Source organism: Oncorhynchus mykiss, chromosome 5 (genome assembly GCF_057628025.1).
Source record: "Oncorhynchus mykiss isolate SJ-2025 chromosome 5, ASM5762802v1, whole genome shotgun sequence".
NCBI lineage: Eukaryota > Metazoa > Chordata > Actinopteri > Salmoniformes > Salmonidae > Oncorhynchus > Oncorhynchus mykiss.
Window position 1 is genome coordinate 98006904 of NC_143026.1, and position 22005 is coordinate 98028908.

General features: G+C 47.7%; 1 protein-coding gene across 7 annotated transcripts in view; it reads left to right on the top strand.

The window, feature by feature from the left end:
* Positions 1-22005, top strand: part of shroom2a (shroom family member 2a) — an 87201-nt gene that overhangs the window by 63838 nt on the left and 1358 nt on the right. For 4 of the 7 annotated variants that reach the window (XM_036979029.2, XM_036979028.2, XM_090236548.1 and 1 more), the window contains 3 exons: positions 3136-3816; positions 7483-7666; positions 12857-13129. In XM_036979029.2, coding sequence (XP_036834924.2) covers positions 3136-3816; positions 7483-7666; positions 12857-13129 — 1138 coding nt within the window. The remainder of the gene's footprint in view (positions 1-3135; positions 3817-7482; positions 7667-12856; positions 13130-22005) is intronic. The other 3 variants (XM_090236549.1, XM_090236550.1, XM_090236547.1) reach the window with 1 other exon arrangement.

Genomic DNA, 22005 nt, shown 5'->3' on the forward strand with positions numbered 1-22005 from the left:
GCCTCTTTGTGCGGTGACGTCGATAGACCAGTCGTGGAGTTAGTAGGGTTCCAGGTAGCTAGCAGGTTAGCAGAATGGGCCTTCAGCGGGCGTCGCGCCTGAGGGGCCTGTTGGAGTCCTCGGGCAGATTATGTCGGTATTCCAGTCGTAGAGGATCGCCCCGTACCGGCAGTAGAAGAGTTCCGGATATTGTAGCCCAGGAGTGGGCTTTGGTGGTAGCCCAGGAGCCCTGGCCGGGCTAGCTTCAGGCTAATTGGTGCTTGCTCCGGGATGGAAACGCTAGCCAGGAGTGGTCACCCGGGATTGCGGTTAGCTAGTTGCGAAGATCCAGATGAAAATGTTCAGAGTTTGCTGTAGGAATCTGGGGATATGGGGAGAAATAGGTCCGTTATGCTCTGGTTTGAGTCATGTTGTACGAACTGGCGAGAGCATTCCGAGCTAAAGGTTAGCTGATGACCGCTAGCAATGGTTTGCTAACTGATAGCTGGTAGGTAGTTAGCTAGTTAGCTAGTTAGCTGGCTAGCTTCAGTTGAGGGATTCCAGATCTGAAGTAACTAGAAAGACTTTAGAAAAAGCAGATCCACATCCGGTGAGGCGGGTTGCAGGAGAGGATTTAGAAGTTGAGGTTTAGGAAAATATTTTTAAAATATATGCGAAGAAAAAGATGTAAAAAGATATATACAAGGGACACGACAGGACAAAAGACAAAGACGTCTGACTGCTACGCCATCTTGGAAAATCAGGAAAAGTTGGAACTATGAGTTATCTATTTCTTATCCATTGCATGGCTGTAGTAGTCTGTAGAAGTCTGTACTAGTCTGTAGTGACTGGTATGCTCCTCTTCTCCTCAGTAGTCTGTAGTGACTGGTCTGCTCCTCTTCTCCTCAGTAGTCTGTAGTAGTCTGTAGTGACTGGTATGCTCCTCTTCTCCTCAGTAGTCTGTAGTGACTGGTATGCTCCTCTTCTCCTCAGTAGTCTGTAGTGACTGGTCTGCTCCTCTTCTCCTCAGTAGTCTGTAGTGACTGGTCTGCTCCTCTTCTCCTCAGTAGTCTGTAGTGACTGGTCTGCTCCTCTTCTCCTCAGTAGTCTGTAGTAGTCTGTAGTGACTGGTCTGCTCCTCTGTAGTAGTCTGTAGTGACTGGTCTGCTCCTCTTCTCCTCCGTAGTCGGTAGTAGTCTGTAGTGACTGGTCTGCTCCTCTTCTCCTCCGTAGTCGGTAGTAGTTTGTAGTGACTGGTTTGCTCCTCTTCTCCTTAGTAGTCTGTAGTAGTCTGTAGTGACTGGTCTGCTCCTCTTCTCCTCCGTAGTCGGTAGTAGTCTGTAGTGACTGGTCTGCTCCTCTTCTCCTCAGTAGTCTGTAGTGACTGGTCTGCTCCTCTTCACCTCAGTAGTCTGTAGTAGTCGGTAGTAGTCTGTAGTGACTGGTCTGCTCCTCTGTAGTAGTCTGTAGTGACTGGTCTGCTCCTCTTCTCAGTAGTCTAGTGGTACGTAGTAGTCTGTAGTTACTGGTCTGCTCCTCTTCTCAGTAGTCTGTTGTGGTATGTAGTAGTCTGTAGTGACTGGTCTGCTCCTCTGTAATAGTCTGTAGTGACTGGTCTGCTCCTCTTCTCCTCCGTAGTCGGTAGTAGTTTGTAGTGACTGGTTTGCTCGTCTTCTCTTCAGTAGTCTGTAGTGACTGGTCTGCTCCTCTTCTCAGTAGTCTTTAGTGGTATGTAATAGTCTGTAGTTACTGGTCTGCTCCTCTTCTCAGTAGTCTGTAGTGGTATGTAGTAGTCAGTAGTTACTGGTCTGCTCCTCTTCTCAGTAGTCTAGTGGTATGTAGTAGTCTGTAGTTACTGGTCTGCTCCTCTTCTCAGTAGTCTGTAGTGACTGGTCTGCTCCTTTTCTCAGTAGTCTGTAGTGGTATGTAGTAGTCGGTAGTGACTCGTCTGCTCCTCTTCTCAGTAGTCTGTAGTGGTATGTAGTAGTCGGTAGTGACTGGTCTGCTCCTCTTCTCAGTAGTCTGTAGTGGTATGTAGTAGTCGGTAGTGACTCGTCTGCTCCTCTTCTCCTCAGTAGTCTGTAGTGGTATGTAGTAGTCTGTAGTTACTGGTCTGCTCCTCTTCTCAGTAGTCTAGTGGTACGTAGTAGTCTGTAGTTACTGGTCTGCTCCTCTTCTCAGTAGTCTGTAGTTACTGGTCTGCTCCTCTTCTCAGTAGTCTGTAGTGGTATGTAGTAGTCGGTAGTGACTGGTCTGCTCCTCTTCTCAGTAGTCTGTAGTGGTATGTAGTAGTCGGTAGTGACTGGTCTGCTCCTCTTCTCAGTAGTCTGTAGTAGTCTGTAGTTACTGCTCTTCTCCTCTTCTCAGTAGTCTGTAGTGGTATGTAGTAGTCGGTAGTGACTCGTCTGCTCCTCTTCTCCTCAGTAGTCAGTAGTGACTGGTCTGCTCCTCTTCTCAGTAGTCTGTAGTTACTGGTCTGCTCCTCTTCTCAGTAGTCTGTAGTTACTGGTCTGCTCCTCTTCTCAGTAGTCGGTAGTGGTATGTAGTAGTCGGTAGTGACTGGTCTGCTCCTCTTCTCCTCAGTCTCTCTGTACAATGGCTCTTATTGATTGTCTCCATCCAGCAGCATTACCATGTGACTAACTCTTCCAACGCAGTAGCAGCATAGTTCAACAGCCTAGATCTGATGCCTTTCCAGAGCAGACCGACGTGATCTGTTACAGAGGTCGTTTGTTGCAGCTCTGAGTTGAAACATAATTGACATCATCTGTAGAGAAGAGAGCTCTGTGGCGTACCGGACATTCCAGCCATGCTGGTTTAGGGGTGAGGGGAGGAGCACCACAGCCTCTTAGCATTGCCAGGATGTTGGGCAGTCATGTGACAATCAGCCACTGGATGGTAGAATGACTGTAGTTCAGCTCCTTTCTGAGGAACATTTGTTACAACAGCTTTTTGACTTTTTGGGGCATCCTGTTCCATGGTCTGAGTGTTCTCTCTGGGTTGACCTGTTCCATGGTCTGAGTGTTCTCTCTGGGTTGACCTGTTCCATGGTCTGAGTGTTCTCTCTGGGTTGACCTGTTCCATGGTCTGAGTGTTCTCTCTGGGTTGTCCCTCTCCCCCCCTTTCTCCATCTGTGTGTGTCTGTGATGATTCTAGGATGGAGAATGTGATAGAGCCAACCAGTGTGAGGAAGGTTCCTATAAAGATCATTCACTCAGAGAGCGAGAAGGAGAAGGAGAGCCGACAGTACCTGCTGCGTCACAGTCACTCCACAGTGGAAGAAGCCCAAGGGCCCAGTCTGGTCCCCCTCAACAGCCTGGGGACCTCAGGGGCCCCGGAACAGTCCTACTCTCTGTTCTGTGCCTACAGCCGGCAGAGGGACCAGGGGCCAGAGAGAGAGAAGACACTGGCCCCACCCAGTTACCCAGCCCCAGAACTGCCTACACCCCCGCCCCCTTACCAAACCCCTGAGATGGACCTGGAGCAACACAGAGACACACACATGTGTCCTCTCAGGGTCCACAACAGCCAAATGGCAGTCCTGGCCACATCCCCACCCAGCCGACAGACCACCTCGGACCCAGAGCCCCCCAGCGGTAACTGCGTGTCCCCTCCCGTCCCCCTCCCCCACTCTGAGGAGGATGTGAAGACAGAGCAGCTGGCCAGAGACATCATGAATAAGGATCGGTCCCTAGCTGACATCTTGGATAAGAGCTGGAGGAGGACCACCATGGACCTGATGGAGGGACTCTTCCCCCAGGGAGAAGTGCTGCTGGAGGGGAAGGAGAGGAGGAAGGTGTCCCTCAAACACTCCTCACCACGGCCTTCAGAGGACAGGTCAGTTACTGCTTTTTATTTTTTTATTTTATTTTTTTTATTTATTTTACCTTTATTTAACTAGGCAAGTCAGTTAAGAACAAATTCCTATTTTCAATGACGGCCTAGGAACAGTCTTAACTCTTAACACCTGCCCCTACCTAACGCTAATTTAACTCTTACCTAACCCTACTCCTTAACTAACCCTACCCCATACCTAATGCTAATTTAACTGTTACCTAACCCTACTCCTTAACTAACCCTACCCCATACCTAATGCTAATTTAACTGTTACCTAACCCTACTCCTTAACTAACCCTACCCCATACCTAATGCTAATTTAACTGTTACCTAACCCTACTCCTTAACTAACCCTACCCCATACCTAACGCTAATTTAACTGTTACCTAACCCTACTCTATAACTAACCCTACCCCATACCTAACGCTAATTTAACTGTTACCTACCCCATACCTAACGCTAATTTAACTCTTAGCTAACCCTACTCCTTAACTAACCCTACCCCATACCTAATGCTAATTTAACTGTTACCTAACCCTACTCCTTAACTAACCCTACCCCATACCTAATGCTAATTTAACTGTTACCTAACCCTACTCTATAACTAACCCTACCCCATACCTAACGCTAATTTAACTGTTACCTAACCCTACTCCTTAACTAACCCTACCCCTTACCTAACACTAATTTAACTGTTACCTACCCCATACCTAACGCTAATTTAACTCTTAGCTAACCCTACTCCTTAACTAACCCTACCCCATACCTAACGCTAATTTAACTGTTACCTAACCCTACTCTATAACTAACCCTACCCCTTACCTAACACTAATTTAACTCTTACCTAACTCTACTCCTTACCTAACCCTTATAGTATTCCTTCACATAGTGGGAGCTGGATTATAATAGTATTCCGTCTCATAGTGGGAGCTGGATTATAATAGTCTTCCGTCTCATAGTGGGAGCTGGATTATAATAGTCTTCCGTCTCATAGTGGGAGCTGGATTATAATAGTCTTCTCATAGTGGGAGCTGGATTATAATAGTCTTCCGTATCATAGTGGGAGCTGGATTATAATAGTCTTCCGTCTCATAGTGGGAGCTGGATTATAATAGTCTTCACATAGTGGGAGCTGGATTATAATAGTCTTCACATAGTGGGAGCTGGATTATAATAGTCTTCACATAGTGGGAGCTGCATTATAATAGTCTTCCGTCTCATAGTGGGAGCTGGATTATAATAGTCTTTACATAGTGGGAGCTGGATTATAATAGTCTTCCGTCTCATAGTGGGAGCTGGATTATAATAGTCTTCTCATAGTGGGAGCTGGATTATAATAGTCTTCCGTATCATAGTGGGAGCTGGATTATAATAGTCTTCCGTCTCATAGTGGGAGCTGGATTATAATACTCTTCCGTCTCATAGTGGGAGCTGGATTATAATACTCTTCCGTCTCATAGTGGGAGCTGGATTATAATAGTCTTCCGTCTCATAGTGGGAGCTGGATTATAATACTCTTCCGTCTCATAGTGGGAGCTGGATTATAATACTCTTCCGTCTCATAGTGGGAGCTGGATTATAATAGTTTTACGTCTCATAGTTGGAGCTAGATTATAATAGTCTTCCGTCTCAAGGTGGGAGCTGGATTATAATAGTTTTCAGTCTCATAGTGGGAGCTGGATTCTAATAGTCTTCCGTCTCATAGTTGGAGCTGGATTATAATAGTCTTCCGTCTCAAGGTGGGAGCTGGATTATAATATTATTCTCATAGTGGGAGCTGGATTATAATAGTTTTCAGTCTCATAGTGGGAGCTGGATTATAATAGTCTTCCGTCTCAAGGTGGGAGCTGGATTATAATAATATTCTCATAGTGGGAGCTGGATTATAATAGTCTTCCGTCTCATAGTGGGAGCTGGATTATAATATTATTCTCATAGTGGGAGCTGGATTATAATAGTTTTCAGTCTCATAGTGGGAGCTGGATTATAATAGTCTTCCGTCTCAAGGTGGGAGCTGGATTATAACAATATTCTCATAGTGGGAGCTGGATTATAATAGTCTTCCGTCTCATAGTGGGAGCTGGATTATAATAGTCTTCCGTCTCAAAGTGGGAGCTGGATTATAATAGTCTTCCATCTCATAGTGGGAGCTGGATTATAATAGTTTTCCGATTCATAGTGGGAGCTGGATTATAATAGTCTTCCGTCTCATAGTGGGAGCTGGATTATAATAGTCTTCCGTCTCATAGTGGGAGCTGGATTATAATAGTCTTCCGTCTCAAGGTGGGAGCTGGATTATAATATTATTCTCATAGTGGGAGCTGGATTATAATAGTTTTCAGTCTCATAGTGGGAGCTGGATTCTAATAGTCTTCCGTCTCATAGTTGGAGCTGGATTATAATAGTCTTCCGTCTCAAGGTGGGAGCTGGATTATAATATTATTCTCATAGTGGGAGCTGGATTATAATAGTTTTCAGTCTCATAGTGGGAGCTGGATTATAATAGTCTTCCGTCTCAAGGTGGGAGCTGGATTATAATAATATTCTCATAGTGGGAGCTGGATTATAATAGTCTTCCGTCTCATAGTGGGAGCTGGATTATAATATTATTCTCATAGTGGGAGCTGGATTATAATAGTTTTCAGTCTCATAGTGGGAGCTGGATTATAATAGTCTTCCGTCTCAAGGTGGGAGCTGGATTATAACAATATTCTCATAGTGGGAGCTGGATTATAATAGTCTTCCGTCTCATAGTGGGAGCTGGATTATAATAGTCTTCCGTCTCAAGGTGGGAGCTGGATTATAATAGTTTTCAGTCTCATAGTGGGAGCTGGATTCTAATAGTCTTCCGTCTCATAGTTGGAGCTGGATTATAATAGTCTTCCGTCTCAAGGTGGGAGCTGGATTATAATATTATTCTCATAGTGGGAGCTGGATTATAATAGTTTTCAGTCTCATAGTGGGAGCTGGATTATAATAGTCTTCCGTCTCAAGGTGGGAGCTGGATTATAATAATATTCTCATAGTGGGAGCTGGATTATAATAGTCTTCCGTCTCATAGTGGGAGCTGGATTATAATATTATTCTCATAGTGGGAGCTGGATTATAATAGTTTTCAGTCTCATAGTGGGAGCTGGATTATAATAGTCTTCCGTCTCAAGGTGGGAGCTGGATTATAACAATATTCTCATTGTGGGAGCTGGATTATAATAGTCTTCCGTCTCATAGTGGGAGCTGGATTATAATAGTCTTCCGTCTCAAAGTGGGAGCTGGATTATAATAGTCTTCCGTCTCATAGTGGGAGCTGGATTATAAAAGTCTTCCGTCTCATATTGGGAGCTGGATTGTAAAAGTCTTCTCATAGTGGGAGCTGGAATATAAAAGTCTTCTCTTAGTGGGAGCTGGATTATAATAGTCTTCCGTCTCATAGTGGGAGCTGGATTGTAAAAGTCTTCTCATAGTGGAAGCTGGATTATAATATTCAAGTGTTTTAAGAGGTTTGATTTGTGTTAGTAATAACATCTCATGAGAATGACATCATTCAAAGTAAAGGGGGACTTTAGCCACCTGATGGTGAAGTTTTGATTTGCAGCTCAGTCCCACAAATCTAATTTCCAGTTTGTGTGTGTATACTTGTGTTCTAACTGAGTCCATCTCTTATTCCAGGAGTGAGGAGGACAGTGTAGCGGGAGCAGTTTCTTTGGTGACCAGCTCCACCTATTACAGCACGTCGGCACCAAAGGCTGAGCTTCTGATCAAGCTGAAAGACATGCAGGAGAGGGAGGGGCTAGAGGAGGAGCTGGAGGAGGAGTCAGCGGATGAGTTGGACCACGACCTGGCCAATAAAAAGGTACCAAGAGCCCTCTTTACTTTACTGCTCTCTGTAGCTAGACGTCTAACCCTAACTCTGTGTTCTACTGTAACAGACATCTAACCCTAACTATGTGTTCTACTGTAGCAGACATCTAACCCTAACTCTGTGTTCTACTATAACAGACATCTAACCCGAACTCTGTGTTCTACTATAACAGACCTCTGTAGCTAGACATCTAACCCTAACTCTGTTCTACTGTAACAGACCTCTCTGTAACTGCTGCACTCATTTACAGTTGGGCAGGGAACATTTGGTGAATCATGGTTTGTTTACCTAAGACTCCAAACATGCCACTATTGACCAGCATTGATCATAAACTGAGAATTTAAAGTAGGTATTGTCCTTGGTTCAGTTCAGAGCTATCTTAAGTCATACACAACAGAGATACTGCCTGGGCCAAAGCTAGATTCACAGACTCGGGCCCAGACTGGCAGTCTTTCAGGTGATTTGAGAAATCTGTGTGTAAAACTAGTTAAAAGCTAAATCAGATTATTATGTAAATACCCTATTTGAATGTACAGGGAACCCAGCTACATTTTGGAAAGCTGTTAGGTCACTGAAGGGTTATGTCTCCTTCTCTCCCCCAAGAAATTAATTTAGATTCTGGCCCTACTACTAATGGATATCATTAATGCATGTAATCACCATTTGATCTCTGCAGGCTTTATATTTGAATGTATTTCAAAGCCAGCTCTTGAAAAGAGTAGTTTGGATGTTGATGGTGAAAATCTATTTAATGATAGTGAAAATGCTGGTCAGCAGTTTCCTTTTCTGAAATTCACTGATGAAGAAGTTCAGGGATACTTTGTTAACATTAGACAACAACAAATTCCCAGGGGCTGATCTTCTAGAGCCTGGTCTGCTGAAGTGTGCAGCTCCCCTTATTACTGGCTCAGTGGCCCACATTTTATATTAACATAGTTACCAGGAAGTATTCCAAAAGCATGGAAATCTGCATATGAGCTGTCACTCCATTAGGGTGGGGATACAAATGATCTGGACATCTACCACTCCATTAGGGTGGGGATACAAATGATGTAGACATCTACCACTCCATTAGGGTGGGGATACAAATGATCTGGACATCTATCACTCCATTAGGGTGGGGATACAAATGATCTGGACATCTATCACTCCATTAGGGTGGGGATACAAATGATCTGGACATCTATCACTCCATTAGGGTGGGGATACAAATGATCTGGACATCTATCACTCCATTAGGGTGGGGATACAAATTATGTAGACATCTATCACTCAATTAGGGTGGGGATACAAATGATGTAGACATCTATCACTCCCATTAGGGTGGGGATACAAATGATGTAGACATCTACCACTCCATTAGGGTGGGGATACAAATGATGTAGACATCTATCACTCCATTAGGGTGGGGATACAAATGATGTAGACATCTATCACTCCCATTAGGGTGGGGATGCAAATGATGTAGACATCTATCACCCCATTAGGGTGGGGATGCAAATGATGTAGACATCTATCACCCCATTAGGGTGGGGATACAAATGATCTGGAAATCTATCACTCCATTAGGGTGGGGATACAAATGATCTGGACATCTATCACTCCATTAGGGTGGGGATACAAATGATCTGGACATCCATCACTCCATTAGGGTGGGGATACAAATGATCTGGACATCTATCACTCCATTAGGGCGACAGGGTAGCCTAGTGGTTAGAGCGTTGGACTAGTAACCGGAAGGTTGCGAGTTCAAACCCCCGAGCTGACAAGGTACAAATCTGTCGTTCTGCCCCTGAACAGGCAGTTAACCCACTGTTCGTCATTGAAAATAAGAATTTGTTCTTAACTGACTTGCCTGGTTAAATAAAGGTAAAATAAATAAATAAAATAGGGTGGGGATACAAATGATCTGGACATCTATCACTCCCATTAGGGTGGGGATACAAATGATGTAGACATCTATCACTCCATTAGGGTGGGGATACAAATGATGTAGACATCTATCACTCCATTAGGGTGGGGATACAAATGATGTAGACATCTATCACTCCATTAGGGTGGGGATACAAATGATGTAGACATCTATCACTCCATTAGGGTGGGGATACAAATGATGTAGACATCTATCACTCCATTAGGGTGGGGATACAAATGATCTGGACATCTATCACTCCATTTCAAGACTACCTTGTTTAGCTAAGGTTCTTGAATCCTTGGTTAATGTACAACTTTGTTCCTTTCCATGGCAAGTTAAGCCCTGGAATTTGGGGAATTTGGCTTAAATTCATCAAAAAAGTTAGCTTATAACAGTGAATCTTTTTTTGTGGGTATTTGTAGGTATTCTGGCATATTTTGGTTAAACTATCTCCAATTCAAAGGAATTGCAACCCTCTGCATGCACAGTGCATTCCTCCATCACATGCACAGCTGATTCACAAGATCTTGCACACCAGTGAGTTGCTATTAAGCCCACACTACTACACTGTCTGAGCCAAGGACTACATGAGCCAAGGACTACAAACTTCTGGTACATTTTGATTACAATATATTTGCTTATAGCAAAGTGTGTTTAAATCATTTCTAACAATTTCAGCTGGTTAATTTTTGCTACCATGTGGGTTTTAGCTTGCTTGAGCCTGCTGAGGAGTGTTAATTCACCTGTTTCCATACATGTTTCATTTTAAAACATTTATTTTACAAATGAGTTGTTTAATCTAATCTAACGATTTATCTGTACATGGAATTGTATTTTTTTTACTCATTTTTCTATAATCTTTACAGGAAAATGCCACAGGCACTATCTGATGTGTGGAGACATTTCACTGCAGCTAATGTAGAAGAAAACGCTGTGTACATTTGCAAATACTGTGCCAAATCATATGTGAAGAATGCAACAAAGATGCAGAATCATCTGGCCAAGTGCATAAAGTTCCCTCAGAGCTCACAACAAGCAACCTCTGACAAAAGTCCCTCTACTTCTATTCGAGGTGAAAATTATGAATCGATAGCAACAGCTCATGGTCCTCCTGGAATCAGAAGTGTTTATGACTCAATGGAGGAACGTAGTCAGAGAAATGCTGATGAATGTCCTGCTCGAGCTGTGTATGCAACTGGTTCACCTCTGATGCTCACAGGCAATGTGTATTGAAAGAAATTTCTGAATGTTCTTCGCCCAGCATACACCCCTCCAACCAGACATGCTTTATCTACTAATTTGCTAGATGCAGAGTTCAACAGAGTTCAAGTGAAGGTCAAGCAAATCATAGAGAAAGCAGATTGTATTGCAATCATCCCTGATGGGTGGTCAAATGTTTGTGGGCAAGGAATAATTAACTACATCATCTCCACCCCTCAACAAGTATTCTACAAGAGTACAGACACAAGGGACAACAGACAAACCGATATCTACATTACAGATGAGCTGTAGGCAGTCATCAATGACCTTGGACCACAGAAGGTATTTGCACTGGTGACAGACAATGCTGCAAACATGAAGGCTGCTTGGTCTAAAGTGGAGGAGTCCTACCCTCACATCACACCCATTGGCTGTGGTGCTCATGCATTGAATCTGCTCCTCAAGGACATCATGGCACTGAAAACAATGGATACACTCTACAAGAGAGCCAAGGAAATGGTTAGGTATGAGAAGGGTCATCAAGTTATAGCAGCAATCTACCTCACCAAGCAAAGTGAGAAGAATAAGAGAACCACATTGAAGCTGCCCAGCAACACCCGTTGGGGTGGTGTTGTCATCATGTTTGACAGTCTCCTGGAGGGGAAGGAGTCTCTCCAAGAAATGGCAATATCACAGTCTGCCGATATGGACAGCCCCATCAAGAGGATCCTCCTGGATGGTGTATTTTGGAGAGTGGGGTAAGCGGTGTGAAACTCCTGAAACCTATAGCAGTAGCCATTACACGGAATGAGGGAGGCAACGCCATCCTGTCTGATGTTCAGACTCTGCTTGCAGATGTGAGATAATAAATCCATACTGCCCTGCCCACTTCACTGTTGCTCCAAGCAGAGGAAACTGCAGTTCTGAAATACATCAAAAAGCGTGAAGACTTCTGCCTGAAGCCCAAACACGTCACAGCGTACATGTTGGACCCCAAGTATGCTGGCAAGAGCATCCTGTCTGGTGCAGAGATGGCCTATGGCCTATGGTGTCACCACTACCGTATCTCGCCACCTTGGCCTGGATGAAGACAAGGTTCTTGGCAGTCTGGCGAAGTACACTTCCAAGCAAGGGCTTTGGGATTTAGATACAATATGGCAGACATGCCAACATATCTCATCAGCCACCTGGTGGAAGGGACTTTGTGGATCTGAGGCTCTTTTCTCTGTTGCCTCCATCCTCCAAATCCCACCAACATCAGCCACCTCAGTGCGCAACTGGTCCTTGTTTGGGAACACACACCAAAGCACACAACAGGCTGACCAATACAAGGGTTGAAACATTGCAGGCCATCCGGGCAAATTTGAGGCTTTTTGAGCCTGACAATGACCCATTCTCAAGAAGGTTGGAAAGTGACAGTGAAGATGAGGCTCATCATTGTAGTCGGTATAAAATATGGTCTGGACCTCGCTGTCTGTAAGAAGAGCTGCTTTCTCTTTTATTTATTTACAAAGCAATCTGACAAACTCCCTCCATGTGTAACATCATTCATTAAGATAAGAATCATAAGTTACCAAACCTGTTCTCAGGAATGGATAACACTAGAGATCCCTTCAGTCTGTTCCACAGAGGGGCATAAAAACAATCTGCAGAGTACACTGCAGTTAGATGTGCTGGTGCCACTCAGGCAGTTAACATTATTGATTGAGGACCTCTATGTAGTTGAATGTGATTGATTGTTTGTATTAAATACTTTATTTTGGTTTATATTGTTTTATTATTCTTTATATTGTAATGTATACAGGGCTATCTTTTAAAATAGATCTCAATGTGACTCCCTGTTTAAATACAGGTTAAATCAAATTAAATAGTATAGTGGTTCTGAATGAGATTAGAGATTATTTCACCCTTGACTGCCACTTTGTCCCTAACCATCCTCTGATTCTGACCTCTAACCCTCTCCTCCTAGGAGCTCATGGACTCTCAGCAGGAAGCTGCAGGTGCTGCAGGTGCTGCTGTCAGGATCCTAACCTCTGACCTCTAACCCTCTCCCTCTCGTCCTGCAGCAGGAGCTGGTGGACTCTCTCAGCAGGAAGCTGCAGGTGCTGCGTGAGGCCAGGGAGAGTCTTCAGGAGGATGTCCGTGATAACAACGCCCTAGGAGAGGAGGTGGAGGCCACGGTGCAGCAGGTCTGTATGCCAAACCAGCTGGACAAGTTCAGGATGTTCATAGGAGACCTGGACAAAGTGGTCAGCCTGCTGCTGTCCCTGTCCGGACGCCTGGCCAGAGTGGAGAACGCCCTCAACAGCCTGGAGGATGGTACATCACCTGAGGAGAGGGTGAGTTAGAGCTGGGGAGGGGAGAGATGAGGGGGGGGAAATTATGAGTTAGAGTTGAGGAGGGTAATTTGAGAGGAGAGGTGGGTTAGAGTTGGGGAAGGGAGAGGGTGGGTTAAGAGTTGGGGAGGGGAGAGGGTGGGTTAAGAGTTGGGGTGGGTTAAGAGTTGGGGTGGGTTAGAATTGGGGAGGGGAGAATGTGGGTTAGAGTTGGGGAGAGGGTGGGTTAGAGTTGGGGAGAGGGTGGGTTAGAGTTGGGGAGAGGGTGGGTTAGAGTTGGGGAGAGGGTGGGTTAGAGTTGGGGAGAGGGTGGGTTAGAGTTGGGGAGAGGGTGGGTTAGAGTTGGGGAGGGGAGAGGGTGGGTTAGAGTTGGAGAGGGGAGAGGGTGGGTTAGAGTTGGGGAGAGGAGAAGGTGGGTTAGCTGGAGAGGGGAGAAGGTGGGTTGGAGTTGCGGGGGTTAGAGTTGGGGGCGGGAGAGGGTGGGTTAGAGCTGGGGAGAGGAGAGGGTGGGTTAGAGCTGGGGAGGGTGGGTTAGAGTTGAGGAGAGGTGGGTTAGAGTTGAGGAGAGGTGGGTTAGAGTTGGGGAGAGGGTGGGTTAGAATTGAGGAGAGGTGGGTTAGAGTTGGGGAAAGGTTGGGTTAGAGTTGGGGAAAGGGTGGGTTAGAGTTGGGGAGGGGAGAGGGTGGGTTAGAGCTGGGGAGAGGAGAGGGTGGGTTAGAGCTGGGGAGGGTGGGTTAGAGTTGAGGAGAGGTGGGTTAGAGTTGAGGAGAGGTGGGTTAGAGTTGGGGAGGGGAGAGGGTGGGTTAGAGCTGGGGAGGGGAGAGGGTGGGTTAGAGCTGGGGAGAGGAGAGGGTGGGTTAGAGCTGGGGAGGGTGGGTTAGAGTTGAGGAGAGGTGGGTTAGAGTTGAGGAGAGGTGGGTTAGAGTTGAGGAGAGGTGGGTTAGAGTTGAGGAGAGGTGGGTTAGAGTTGGGGAGAGGGTGGGTTAGAATTGAGGAGAGGTGGGTTAGAGTTGGGGAGAGGTGGGTTAGAGTTGGGGAGAGGTGGGTTAGAGTTGGGGAAAGGTTGGGTTAGAGTTGGGGAAAGGGTGGGTTAGAGTTGGGGAAAGGGTGGGTTAGAGTTGGGGAGAGGGTGGGTTAGAGTTTGGGGAGAGGGTGGGTTAGAGTTTGGGGAGAGGGTGGGTTAGAGTTTGGGGAGAGGGTGGGTTAGAGTTTGGGGAGAGGGTGGGTTAGAGTTGGGGAGAGGGTTGGTTAGAGTTGGGGAGAGGGTTGGTTAGAGTTGGGGAGAGGGTGGGTTAGAGTTGGGGAGAGGGTGGGTTAGAGTTGGGGAGAGGGTGGGTTAGAGTTGGGGAGGGGAGAAGGTCTGTTAGAGTTGGGGAGAAGGTCTGTTAGAGTTGGGGAGAGGGTGGGTTAGAGTTGGGGAGGGGAGAAGGTGGGTTAGAGTTGGGGAGGGGAGAGGGTGGATTAGAGTTGGGGAGGGGAGAGGGTGGGTTAGAGTTGGGGAGGGGAGAGGGTGGGTTAGAGTTGGGGAGGGGAGAGGGTGGGTTAGAGTTGGGGAGGGGAGAGGGTGGGTTAGAGTTGGGGAGGGGAGAGGGTGGGTTAGAGTTGGGGAGGGGAGAGGGTGGGTTAGAGTTGGGGAGGGGAGAGGGTGGGTTAGAGTTGGGGAGAGGGTGGGTTAGAGTTTGGGAGAGGGTGGGTTAGAGTTGGGGAGGGGAGAGGGTGGGTTAGAGTTGGGGAGAGGGTGGGTTAGAGTTGGAGAGGGTGGGTTAGAGTTGGAGAGGGGAGAGGGTGGGTTAGAGTTGGGGAGGGGAGAGGGTGGGTTAGAGTTGGGGAGGGGAGAGGGTGGGTTAGAGTTGGGGAGAGGGTGGGTTAGAGTTTGGGAGAGGGTGGGTTAGAGTTGGGGAGGGGAGAGGGTGGGTTAGAGTTGGGGAGAGGGTGGGTTAGAGTTGGGGAGGGGAGAGAGTGGGTTAGAGTTGCGGGGGTTAGATTTGGGGAGGGGAGAGGGTGGGTTAGAGCTGGGGAGGGGAAAGGGTGGGTTAGAGCTGGGGAGAGGAGAGGGTGGGTTACAGCTGGGGAGGGTGGGTTAGAGCTGAGGAGAGGTGGGTTAGAGTTGAGGAGAGTGTGGGTTAGAGTTGAGGAGAGGGTGGGTTAGAATTGAGGAGAGGTGGGTTAGAGTTGGGGAGAGGGTGGGTTAGAGTTGGGGAAAGGTTGGGTTAGAGTTGGGGAAAGGGTGGGTTAGAGTTGGGGAAAGGGTGGGTTAGAGTTGGGGAGAGGGTGGGTTAGAGTTTGGGGAGAGGGTGGGTTAGAGTTTGGGGAGAGGGTGGGTTAGAGTTTGGGGAGAGGGTGGGTTAGAGTTTGGGGAGAGGGTGGGTTAGAGTTTGGGGAGAGGGTGGGTTAGAGTTTGGGGAGAGGGTGGGTTAGAGTTGGGGAGAGGGTTGGTTAGAGTTGGGGAGAGGGTTGGTTAGAGTTGGGGAGAGGGTGGGTTAGAGTTGGGGAGAGGGTGGGTTAGAGTTGGGGAGAGGGTGGGTTAGAGTTGGGGAGAGGGTGGGTTAGAGTTGGGGAGAGGGTGGGTTAGAGTTGGGGAGAGGGTGGGTTAGAGTTGGGGAGAGGGTGGGTTAGAGTTGGGGAGGGGAGAGGGTGGGTTAGAGTTGGGGAGGGGAGAAGGTGGGTTAGAGTTGGGGAGAGGGTGGGTTAGAGTTTGAGGGGAGAGTGTGGTTTAGAGTTATGGAGGGGAGAGGGTGGGTTAGAGTTATGGAGGGGAGAGGGTGGGTTAGATTTATGGAGGAGAGAGGGTGGGTTAGAGTTGGGGAGGGGAGAGGGTGGGTTAGAGTTGGGGAGAGGGTGGGTTAGAGTTGGGGAGGGGAGAAGGTGAGTTAGAGTTGGGGAGGGGAGAGAGTGGGTTAGAGTTGCGGGGGTTAGAGTTGGGGGCGGGGGTTAGAGTTGGGGAGGGGAGAGGAGAGGGTGGGTTAGAGCTGGGGAGGGGAGAGGGTGGGTTAGAGCTGGGGAGAGGAGAGGGTGGGTTAGAGCTGGGGAGGGTGGGTTAGAGTTGAGGAGAGGTGGGTTAGAGTTGAGGAGAGGTGGGTTAGAGTTGGGGAGAGGGTGGGTTAGAATTGAGGAGAGGGTGAGTTAGAGTTGGGGAGAGGGTGGGCTGGAGTTGGGGAAGGGGGAGGGGGGTTAGAGTTTGGGGAGAGGGTGAGTTAGAGTTGGGGAGAGGGTGGGCTGGAGTTGGGGAAGGGGGAGGGGGGTTAGAGTTGGGGGAGGGGAGAGGGTTAGCGTTGGGGGAGGGGGAGGGGGGTTAGAGCTGGGGAGAGGAGAGGGTGGGTTAGAGCTGGGGAGAGGAGAGGGTGGGTTAGAGCTGGGGAGGGGAGAGGGTGGGTTAGAGCTGGAGAGGGGAGAGGGTGGGTTAGAGCTGGAGAGGGGAGAGGGTGGGTTAGAGCTGGAGAGGGGAGAGGGTGGGTTAGAGCTGGAGAGGGGAGAGGGTGGGTTAGAGCTGGAGAGGGGAGAGGGTGGGTTAGAGCTGGAGAGGGTGGGTTAGAGCTGGAGAGGGTGGGTTAGAGCTGGAGAGGGTGGGTTAGAGCTGGAGAGGGTGGGTTAGAGCTGGGGAGGGTGGGTTAGAGCTGGGGAGGGGAGAGGGTGGGTTAGAGTTGGGGAGGGGAGAGGGTGGGTTAGAGTTGGGGAGGGGAGAGGGTGGGTTAGAGCTGGAGGGGGGAGAGGGGGGGTTAGAGCTGGAGAGGGGAGAGGGTGGGTTAGAGCTGGAGAGGGGAGAGGGTGGGTTAGAGCTGGAGAGGGGAGAGGGTGGGTTAGAGCTGGGGAGAGGAGAGGAGAGGGTGGGTTAGAGCTGGGGAGAGGGGAGGGTGGGTTAGAGCTGAGGAGAGGGTGGGTTAGAGCTGGAGAGGGTGGGTTAGAGTTGGGGAGAGGGTGGGTTAGAATTGAGGAGAGGGTGAGTTAGAGTTGGGGAGAGGGTGGGCTGGAGTTGGGGAAGGGGGAGGGGGGTTAGAGTTTGGGGAGAGGGTGAGTTAGAGTTGGGGAGAGGTTGGGTTAGAGTTGGGGAGAGGGTGGGCTGGAGTTGGGGAAGGCGGAGGGGGGTTAGAGTTGGGGGCGGGGGTTAGAGTTGGGGAGGGGAGAGGGTGGGTTAGAGCTGGGGAGAGGAGAGGGTGGGTTAGAGCTGGGGAGGGTGGGTTAGAGTTGAGGAGAGGTGGGTTAGAGTTGAGGAGAGGTGGGTTGGGGAGAGGGTGGGTTAGAATTGAGGAGAGGGTGAGTTAGAGTTGGGGAGAGGGTGGGCCGGAGTTGGGGAAGGGGGAGGGGGGTTAGAGTTTGGGGAGGGGGAGGGGGGTTAGAGCTGGGGAGAGGAGAGGGTGGGTTAGAGCTGGGGAGAGGAGAGGGTGGGTTAGAGCTGGGGAGGGGAGAGGGTGGGTTAGAGCTGGAGAGGGGAGAGGGTGGGTTAGAGCTGGAGAGGGGAGAGGGTGGGTTAGAGCTGGAGAGGGGAGAGGGTGGGTTAGAGCTGGAGAGGGGAGAGGGTGGGTTAGAGCTGGAGAGGGGAGAGGGTGGGTTAGAGCTGGAGAGGGTGGGTTAGAGCTGGAGAGGGTGGGTTAGAGCTGGAGAGGCGAGAGGGTGGGTTAGAGCTGGAGAGGGTGGGTTAGAGCTGGGGAGGGTGGGTTAGAGCTGGGGAGGGGAGAGGGTGGGTTAGAGCTGGGGAGGGGAGAGGGTGGGTTAGAGTTGGGGAGGGGAGAGGGTGGGTTAGAGCTGGAGGGGGGAGAGGGGGGGTTAGAGCTGGAGAGGGGAGAGGGTGGGTTAGAGCTGGAGAGGGGAGAGGGTGGGTTAGAGCTGGGGAGAGGAGAGGAGAGGGTGGGTTAGAGCTGGGGAGAGGGGAGGGTGGGTTAGAGCTGAGGAGAGGGTGGGTTAGAGCTGGAGAGGGTGGGTTAGAGTTGAGGAGAGGGTGGGTTAGAGTTGGGGAGGGGAGAGGGTGGGTTAGAGCTGGGGAGAGGAGAGAGTGGGTTAGAGCTGGGGAGGGGAGAGGGTGGGTTAGAGCTGGGGAGGGGAGAGGCTGGGTTAGAGCTGGTTGAGATCAGGGCTCTGTGCAGGCCAGTCAAGTTCTTCCACACCAATCTCTACAAACTATTTCTGTACGGACCAGGCTTCCTGCGCGGGGCATTGTCATGCTGAAACAGGAAATGGCTTTCCCCAAACTGTTGCCACGAAGTTGGAAGCACAGAATCGTCTAGAATGTACTTGTATGCTGTAGCTATAAATCAAATTGAATCAAATTTTATTTGTCACATACACATGGTTAGCAGATGTTAATGCGAGTGTAGCGAAATGCTTGTGCTTCTAGTTCCGACAATGCAGTAATAACCAACAAGTAATCTAGCTAACAATTCCAAAACTACTACCTTATACACACAAGTGTAAAGGGATAAAGAATATGTACATAAAGATATATGAATGAGTGATGGTACAGAGCGGCATAGGCAAGATACAGTAGATGGTATTGAGTACAGTATATACATATGAGATGAGTATGTAAACAAAGTGGCATAGTTAAAGTGGCTAGTGATACATGTATTACATAAAGATGCAGTAGATGATATAGAGTACAGTATATACATATGAGATGAATAATGTAGGGTATGTAAAGAAAGTGGCATAGTTTAAAGTGGCTAGTGATACATGTATTACATAAAGATGCAGTAGATGATATAGAGTACAGTATATACATATACATATGAGATGAGTAATGTAGGGTATGTAAACATTATATTAGGTAGCCTTGTTTAAAGTGGCTAGTGATATATTTTACATAATTTCCCATCAATTCCCATTATTAAAGTGGCTGGAGTTGAGTCAGTGTGTTGGCAGCAGCCACTCAATGTTAGTGGTGGCTGTTTAACAGTCTGATGGCCTTGAGATAGAAGCTGTTTTTCAGTCTCTCGGTCCCAGCTTTGATGCACCTGTACTGACCTCGCCTTCTGGATGATAGCGGGGTGAACAGGCAGTGGCTCGGGTGGTTGTTGTCCTTGATGATCTTTATGGCCTTCCTGTGACATCGGGTGGTGTAGGTGTCCTGGAGGGCAGGTAGTTTGCCCCCGGTGATGCGTTGTGCAGACCTCACTACCCTCTGGAGAGCCTTACGGTTGTGGGCGGAGCAGTTGCCGTACCTTTAAGATTTCCCTTCACTGGAACTAAGGGGCCCGAACCATGAAAAACAGCCCCAGACCTTTATTCCTCCTTCACCAAACTTTACAGTTGGCACTATGCATTTGGGCAGGTAGCGTTCTCCTGGCATCCGCCAAACCCAGATTAGTCCGTCGGACTGCCAGATGGTGAAGCGTGATTCATCACTCCAGAGTCCAATGACAGTGAGCTTTACACCACTCCAGCCAACGCTTGGCATTGCACATGGTGATCTTAGGCTTGTGTGCTGCTGCTGCTCGGCCATGGAAACCTATTTCATGAACCTCCCGACGAACAGTTATTGTGCTGACATTGCTTCCAGAGGCTGTTTGGAACTCAATAGTGAGTGTTGCAACCGAGGACAGACAATTTTTACGTGCTACCGCTTCAGCACTCAGCAGTCCCGGTCTGTGAGCTTGTGTGGCCTACCACTTCGCGGCTGAGCTGTTGTTGCTCCTAGATGTTTCTACTTCACAATAACAGCCCTTACAGTTGACCGGAGCAGCTCTAGCAGGGCAGAAATTTGACGAACTGACCTGTTAGAAAGTCACTGAGTGCCACGTTGAAAGTCACTGATCTCTTCAGTAAGACCAGTCTACTGCCAATGTTTGTCTATGGAGAAGAAATGGCTGTGTGCCCGATTTGATATACTTGTCAGCAATGGGTGAGGCTGAAATAACCGAATCCACTAATTTGAAGGGGTGTCCATATACTTTTGTATATATAGTGTACATGTTATCTCCCCTCTCAGATGTACTTCATGAGCAGATACAGTGGGGCAAAAAAGTATTTAGTCAGTCACCAATTGTGCAAATTCTCCCACTTAAAAAGATGAGAGGCCTGTAATTTTCATCATAGGTACACTTCAACTATGACAGACAAAATGAGAAAAGAAATCCAGAAAATCACATTGTAGGATATTTAATGAATTTATTTGCAAATTATGGTGGAAAATAAGTATTTGGTCAATAACAAAAGTTTATCTCAATACTTTGTTAAATATCCTTTGTTGGCAATGACAGAGGTCAAAGGTTTTCACACACTGTTGCTGGTATTTTGGCCCATTCCTCCATGCAGATCTCCTCTAGAGCAGTGATGTTTTGGGGCTGTTGCTGGGCAACACAGACTTTCAACTTCCTCCAAAGATTTTCTATGGGGTTGAGATCTGGAGACTGGCTAGGCCACTCCAGGACCTTGAAATGCTTCTTACGAAGCCACTCCTTTGTTGCCCGGGCGGTGTGTTTGTGATCATTGTCATGCTGAAAGACCCAGCCACGTTTCATCTTCAATGCCCTTGCTGATGGAAGGAGGTTTTCACTCAAAATCTCACGATACATGGCCCCATTCATTCTTTCCTTTACACAGATCAGTCGTCCTGGTCCCTTTGCAGAAAAACAGCCCCAAAGCATGATGTTTCCACCCCCATGCTTCACAGTAGGTATGGTGTTCTTTGGATGCAACTCAGCATTCTTTGTCCTCCAAACACGACGAGTTGAGTTTTTACCAAAAAGTTATATTTTGGTTTCATCTGACCATATGACATTCTCCCAATCTTCTTCTGGATCATCCAAATGCTCTCTAGCTAACTTCAGACGGGCCTGGACATGTACTGGCTTAAGCAAGGGGACACGTCTGGCACTGCAGGATTTGAGTCCCTGGCGGCGTAGTGTGTTACTGATGGTAGGCTTTGTTACTTTGGTCCCAGCTCTCTGCAGGTCATTCACTAGGTCCCCCCGTGTGGTTCTGGGATTTTTGCTCACCGTTCTTGTGATCATTTTGACCCCACGGGGTGAGATCTTGCGTGGAGCCCCAGATCGAGGGAGATTATCAGTGGTCTTGTATGACTTCCATTTCCTAATAATTGGTCCCACAGTTGATTTCTACAAACCAAGCTGCTTACCTATTGCAGATTCAGTCTTCCCAGCCTGGTGCAGGTCTACAATTTTGTTTCTGGTGTCCTTTGACAGCTCTTTGGTCTTGGCCATAGTGGAGTTTGGAGTGTGACTGTTTGAGGTTGTGGACAGGTGTCTTTTATGCTGATAACAAGTTCAACAGGTGCCATTAATACAGGTAACGAGTGGAGGACAGAGGATGCTCTTAAAGAAGAAGTTACAGGTCTGTGAGAGCCAGAAATATTGATTGTTTGTAGGTTTTTATTTATTTTTTATTTCACCTTTATTTAACCAGGTAGGCTAGTTGAGAACAAGTTCTCATTTGCAACTGCGACCTGGCCAAGATAAGGCATAGCAGTGTGAACAGACAACACAGAGTTACACATGGAGTAAACAATTAACAAGTCAATAACACAGTAGAAAAAAGGGGAGTCTATATATACATTGTGTGCAAAAGGCATGAGAAGGTAGGCAAATAATTACAATTATGCAGATTAACACTGGAGTGATAAATGATCAGATGGTTATGTAAAGGTAGAGATAGAGATATTGGTGTGCAAAAGAGCAGAAAAATAAATAAATAAAAACAGTATGGGGATGAGGTAGGTGAAAATGGGTGGGCTATTTACCAATAGACTATGTACAGCTGCAGCGATCGGTTAGCTGCTCAGATAGCAGATGTTTGAAGTTGGTGAGGGAGATAAAAGTCTCCAACTTCAGCGATTTTTGCAATTCGTTCCAATCACAGGCAGCAGAGAACTGGAACGAAAGGCGGCCAAATGAGGTGTTGGCTTTAGGGATGATCAGTGAGATACACCT